The sequence below is a fragment of the Cystoisospora suis genome (assembly GCF_002600585.1).
Source record: "Cystoisospora suis strain Wien I chromosome Unknown contig_3838, whole genome shotgun sequence".
NCBI classification, from domain to species: Eukaryota; Apicomplexa; class Conoidasida; order Eucoccidiorida; family Sarcocystidae; genus Cystoisospora; species Cystoisospora suis.
In genome coordinates, this window is record NW_027156633.1 from 10,486 (window position 1) to 16,931 (window position 6,446).

At 52.9% G+C, this 6,446-nt stretch overlaps 1 protein-coding gene across 1 annotated transcript; it reads right to left on the minus strand.

Annotated features, from left to right (window-relative positions):
• On the minus strand, positions 1–6,364 carry CSUI_007313 (rna-binding protein). The gene is made up of 8 exons (XM_068067459.1): positions 4,708–6,364; positions 4,513–4,603; positions 4,049–4,329; positions 2,996–3,136; positions 2,220–2,444; positions 1,684–1,806; positions 1,161–1,220; positions 1–1,071 (listed from the first exon to the last, which is right to left on the minus strand). The coding sequence occupies exons 1-8, from the start codon at positions 5,516–5,518 to the stop codon at positions 803–805; spliced, it is 2,001 nt and encodes a 666-aa protein (XP_067920565.1). The 5' UTR covers positions 5,519–6,364; the 3' UTR covers positions 1–802.
• Positions 6,365–6,446: the final 82 nt, after the last annotated feature.

A 6,446-nucleotide genomic window follows, 5' to 3' on the forward strand; every position in this document is an offset into this window, starting at 1 on the left:
TGTCACAGCCAAAGAAGAGTACACCGGTTTTCCACGGTCTGACCAGATGAGGTCGTCTGTAGCCGGAAACACAAGTCGGATTTTGCAACAACCAAACGTACCAGCTTCGGTACACCAAGCCCACTTCGCATCTTGAGTCACTCCAGCCAGATTGGACACCCCACACCTCAACTGACCATGCCGGCGAGCTGCATGTACGCCACTCAGCACATACCACTCCAGCTTATTGCCCGGGTGCACCAATCTGACCGGGGCCTGGCATTGGGAGAGACTCGCAACTCAGCTCGGTCAAAGACCCTCCCCTTAAACACAGAGACGGCCAACGCAGCTGTGCTACTGCCACATAGGCCCGTTTTGGGTACGCCATTTGCAGCGCGCAGCCGGCGGCACTGCCACTCTCGCCTACTTCCTTCCCGACACTAGAAAAAAAAAAAGGAAACTTCAGCAACAACGGCAGCACCCACCAGGCGCAGCAGCGTGAGGCTGTTTCACACTGAGCACAGAGGCACCTCCCAAACACCGCCCGGACTTAGGCTCGGGTGCCTCCATGAGCAGCTTTGCGCCAGAACTCCGCAGATTCAAACGCTAAGAAACTTTCCTAGGGGAAAGATTCTAAGCGACTCTGTTCCTCCTTGTTCGCGTTGTTTTCTGTCTCTCTCTCGGCTCATCGGTAGCACCTCTTTCTTGTAACTTTCTATTTCCGCTTCCTAGCCACCCGCACTTTTCCGTGGGGCTATCCACCTTTCTTTTCCTTTCAGCTCAACTGTCTCTCATTAAGTACCATCTCTGATTCCCCTCCCCTCTACTGTAGCGACTGCGTAGAGTCCGAGAGAGATTGCTGAGCTTGACCCAGAGCTTGCGCCGCGGCCAAAAGCGGGTGCGTTGGTCCAGACTGTCCGGTCATTGCAGCCACCGCAGCGCTCATCTGCGAAGCCGCCAAGTACTGCTGCTGGTATTGCTGTAAGTATAGAGCAGGGTTCATTGCTGCCATCTGTTGCATATAGGCATTCGGTCCGGGAAGCGGCGGAACCATGTTTGGAATGTACCCAGGTGGACCCTCCAGTCCCATGCCTGCACAGCACACACTCGCGAGCAAACGCCGGAGCCTAGCAGCGAGCAGCCAGCACCGGGACTCCGTGTATGGTCCAGAAAACACGTACAGAAACATACCCCAAAAGTCGCTTCTAAAAATAGCCCTGCAATGTCCGGACTAGTCGACACTGCACAATACACGAGGCCCCACGAAACGAAAACATCGAGATCGCTCCGCAGATGCGCCAAAAAGAGAAAACGCAGTCAGAGCACGCATAACGGTCAGCCAGCCTCCATTCAAGTGATGAAAAAAGAAACATTTTTCGTGAGCCGTTCGTTGTTTCGATCCAGTCCAGCTACTCCGCAGGGGGTAGCATAGAGGAGAAGGAAAAAACCTTACGTACCCAGGCGACGAGCACCGAACGGTACAGACACCGTGCAGCAAAGTGTAATGGCTAGTTCATCTCTCCCTACGACGACAAACCAATGTGCATACGCCCAGACTGACAGGGAGATGACAGCGTTAAGCAGTACCCTTTCGCGTCACATGCACGGTGAAAGACAGCTTGAAGCACAGGCGCGCTGCAGTTTGCGTACACACACGCAGCCACCAAATTGTTTGCCTTCACCTTGCGGCTGGTGTGAACTCACCAACAGGCCATCCTGAAGAGCCACCGGCAGCTAGAGGGGGGCCACAGGAAGGGGAGTTCTGCATGGGATCTCCTCGTCGTCGGGTGGGGGCGTCCGAAGCGACTGAAACAAATGTGACTTGTCCTGCGACGACGGCAACGCACTTACATTACCAGAGAAAGGTGCTCGTACCCGCCAGTAGCTTCCAGCTGCCGCCCGTGTACGGAGGCTGCGCATGAGAGTGCCGCGCACACCCGAGAAAGACGGCTGCCCCCGCACAACACGGACCGATAGACGTGTTAAGGCGTTCAGATCCCCCTCCCTCTGCTTTCCAGTCACGACGCAAAGAGAAGGCCGACAAGAACAAACGACTGGACAAGAAGCTGAACATACACGCGGGCGTACGGGCACGAGAATACAAGCAATCGAGTGAAAACCGCCCTATGCTGTTGGCTAGAAATACTTAGACTACTGGAGTTGTGCATCATATGCGATGACCAGGACAAAGTCAGCTCCTGTATACAGACTCTGCTGTAAATTATGTCACTACGTCTCACCATCAATGATGCGCTGGCTCTGCCGTGTCGCCTTCATAAGGGCATCAGGCTCTTCGAACACTACGAAGCCGTATCCCTTGCTCTTTCCATCTTTTGCCCGGATGATGACCGCCTCTCTTATTTCTCCGAAGACACTGAACTCTTCTCTCAACCTGTCATTATCACAGCTGTCTGGGACGTTCCGCACGAAGAGGCGACAACTTGAAGGCATGCCGGGATAAGCACCTGCGGGGGAAACATGACGGCCACAGTTTCAACTAACTGAAAAGCTTCTCGTTGCTCACGTTTGAGATGACCCTAGAGGGCAACTGGTGTCATACACATCTCACGAAGACACAGCTTATGAATTTTCCCGGGAGCACGTTTCCTCTTGGGAAACTTTCCTCACAGGTGAACACTGATTGGCAACAGAGAAGACCAAGCAAAAAAAGCCAGATCGGGCTCTCGACATGAACAAGAGCGAGTGCGACCACGCCTTTGCAGGACCGCGGTCCAACGCTCATAGTTCTAAGAATACTGAGGTCCTCTACCGCTGCGCTGGATAGCCGGCGTTCTTGAACCGTACAAGAGTGCGAACCGAAACGCGCAGAGGGTCACGCCCGGGCCGTGGAAGGAAGATATTTTCGTTGAGGCCTTAAAGTGTGCACCTAGTGTTAGTTCCGCTGCTTTGTTCATGCGAGTACACGGAGTAGAGCTGCACGAAAAGAACACATACGATAGACAGCTTGCGTAACACCTGGCCTTTAGTCCCTGCTTTCTACGCAATTTGGACGTACGCTTCGAGGAATTAGGGGCATCCTGCGGAGCGGCAAGTTTGACCACGAGGGTTCGGCCTTGGACAACCACGTGCTCGTTCAAAATTCGCTGCACGCTCTCCATAGTGCGGTAAGTAACAAAGGCGAATCCTCTACTCAGTCCTGTAGACACACGACCCACCGGAAAGTAAAGTTCGCGAGAGCTTCCACAAGCAACAGCCCATCACAACGCCTCCTGTAAGTGTTTTGATCTCTTGACCGACGATGGGCACGAAAACTGACTTCGGAGAGTGAACACGAACCAGAGAGAGAGAACCCCCGCTATCTGCGATCAAAGGACAGGGGTGTTACTGTGGGAGCAGAAGTACCTATACCGCGTGCACACAGAGACTTATATAACCATGGTGTCTGAAAAGTCCTGTAGGTGCACGAAATCATACGTGATAAAACTGAACGATGAGCCACTCTTCTTGATTACGCACCCTTGGAAGCACAGCACGTCCAATGAGAGGCGAAAAACAACCAGGTGTTTTTACTGCCGAAAGGGGAGCAGCCCTAGTGACCGAAGGACAGGACACCCGTACTTCATTGTCAGCCTCTGTTCTCGCCGAGGTCCTTTCCAGAGGATTGAAAAGGCATACCACGCTCACGCTACCCCGCTATAGTATCTTCACTAGTGACCTGCACTTTTTCAGGTGAAGCGCACCCACAATCTCCCTGCACTCCGGACACGTAGAAAAACTCGCATACAGTTTTTCCGGTTCGTGAACAAAGGTAACAGGGCCGACAACAATAGAAGCGGGTATACTGCTTGTCAAAGTGGAAGACGGAAGTGCATTCTGTGGATTGCCTCGAGCCGTCGTCTGAGACAATTCCATAGTGCGGAAGCTTCGGTCGCTGAAAGATCTTCAAGCTGATCCGGCGTGCTCTGCATTCTTCCGTATGTTGTCCAACAGCACGAGGAGACTAACTATACCTCAGATGTTACAGAAAAGGAAGTGGAGTGAAGAATGAAGCAGGAAATTTACACTCCGGGTATATAGATGGAGAGCGGCCTTGAAAAGGAGTCCATACCAGACTGCCGATCGCAAACTAGCTTGAAGTCATCGATTTCTCCGTAAGTCTCGAGGGATTTGTAAAGAGTCTCTTCTGTCGTATTGAAACCCACATTCCGAATCAGCAAGCGCCGGCTGGCTGGATCCGCCTCGATCATGCTGTTCAAAGCCATCTCTACAGCTGCCCGTGCAAAAAAAACCAGCCAGAACCACTCTACATAACGCGTATTTTCTAAGCCTCGCACCAAGACCCTGGTCACCCGGCCCGGCCTATTCCCGGCTGGAGACGAAGAACTGCCACTAGCAAGACACCCAGGAGCATCAACGCCGGCGGACACTCTGTCGTGCGTCTGGGAATACCACAACTGGACAAGAACGCACTTTCTCTCCTCTCACTCATCAGCGTGTCCCCGTCATCGGCCGTACGCAAAATATACTCACAGCGCGGCTCGGAACATGACGGTACCCAGCACAAACACTGACCAAGTATTGAGGCATTTCCGGAGTGTCTGAATGCTTCTCCCCGTGAACGCTAAGTCAAATAGGGGATGTATACGAAGAGAAGAAGCGCTGCCTATAGCGCAGCAGACATGCCCTCCAAACAGTCCGTTGTGTACACATGTATACATCTGGGAAAGAGAACAAAAGGTGACTGCCACGAATAGTCGTGCGTCATACCTGGATACTGAACGCAAGCCTTGGCAAGGAGAAGTTTCATCTGTTCTCTTGTAAGACTTTCCATAAGCCTTTTCAACCTTTCCATTGTCTCAGCATCCCCGTCCGGGAGAAATGCGTCTGCTTTTCGTTTTCGTGACAAAACTCGGAAACTATCTCCTAAGGCACCATTTGGCCCTCCCTCACAAGAAGGGACTTGTTGCTGGCAACTATCACCATCCGCCTTTGTCGGGTGTGGAACGCTTCCGTCTGTCCCATCCGCTGTTACCGTGATATTGTTAGGTGAAGACGGGGAAAGGCAGCTAGGAGATGACGAAGATGAAGACACCGTCTGAGCTTTCACGTGTTCCGATACGCCAATATTAGCTCCACTTTCCAAACCATTACTGCCATCATCAACCGGGGCAGAGGCGTCTGGTTTCTCTCCTTTCTCCCCTAGCTGCTCTATGGAGCATCTGGCAGCACCACCAATACCGGGAGGAGGGGAACAGATAGAAGAGAGAGGAGTACTCGAGTGTGCATACGTTGACGGGGAGGAAGCAGATGAAGATGACGTGATCGCGCCACAGAGACCTGTCCCAGCGTCGTCGCTAGTGCTCACACCGTCGTACTCACCATTGGCCCCTCCCACACCGGAAGAGCATAGAAACGATCTAAGGCTCTGTGCGGCGGCTTGTTGAGAGTCAGCGGTCAGATGGGCAAAGGGAGATGACGCTACAGGGGAGGAATAAGGGTAGTTGTACGGATACACGGAAGCAGCAGCGCCGCTGGGGTTGGGGGACGCGGAGTCATTCTCGGATGTCTGGGAAGACATCGTGTGTGAGGGAGCGCCAACAGGAACGAAAACTGATATACGCAGCCAGGAACGAGGCACAGATTCGGCCGACCCCCGCCAAGCATACACCGACTATTCTTTCCGCAAAGACTTTCAAGTGCGCCAAGCTGACTCTTTGTGTCCGGTGCGGAGCGTAAAAAGTGCGGAAAGAGGCAGGTCAGCATGAAAAATGGAATTGCCAGGGAAGGAGGCCTGAAAAAAAGAAATTAAACATTTAAACCTTGCAGGAAAACGTACGCCGGGCACTCCTTTTCCCCGGAAACTGAAGCGGCAGACGTGATGCGTGCGGTCCGGGCCATTCGACGCGTGATACCGGATTGTAAGGTAGAGCGACAGAAGGTGCTTAGATCCAGCTGAAAATGACAAACGACAAGAACGATGGAGAACGGGGGACGAAGAGAAAACGTGAGAAGCACAGGAAGCACTTCACAGAAGATGTACGGGACGAGGGGGAAAGAGACTAATTTTGTACCCTCGTGAACCTTCTTCCCATCCGTACAAAAACGAAACAGTCCAGAGAGAACAGGAGATTCACAACAACCACAAACTTGCTGATCGACGAAGGAAACCTCCCTTCTATGAGAAGCTTGCCAGCAATCTGCTCATCAGACACGAGTGGCGGCAGCGGTTGGAGTTGCGAGTATCGGAACGGATTGACAGTGCCCTCGAACAGCTGAGGAAATTTTGTGGACGGGGAAGGAGACATTCGGGATCACTGTTGTGTTTTGACAGAACCCGCTAACTAGCAAACACGGGGGACAACTGAAAGGCCGGTAGAAGATCAGCCTGGGCGCCCTCCAGTCGCTAGGCTGAGATGCTTACGTGCGTACACATGTTCGGTGTGGAATTGAGGCAGCTCAGCGTTGTAAAGAGACTGTCGCGAAGACCGACCGAAGGGAAGGGGGGG

Excerpts from the sequence above, each read along its gene's own strand:
- CSUI_007313 (XM_068067459.1), bottom strand. The coding sequence starts at position 5,518 with ATGTCTTCCCAGACATCCGAGAATGACTCCGCGTCCCCCAACCCCAGC. Across the intron at positions 3,137-4,048 it reads AGTTTGCGATCGGCAGTCTG|GACTGAGTAGAGGATTCGCC; the intron begins GTATGGACTCCT and ends GTGTGTCTACAG. Across the intron at positions 1,807-2,219 it reads GAGCCAGCGCATCATTGATG|GACAAGTCACATTTGTTTCA; the intron begins GTGAGACGTAGT and ends CCGTCGTCGCAG.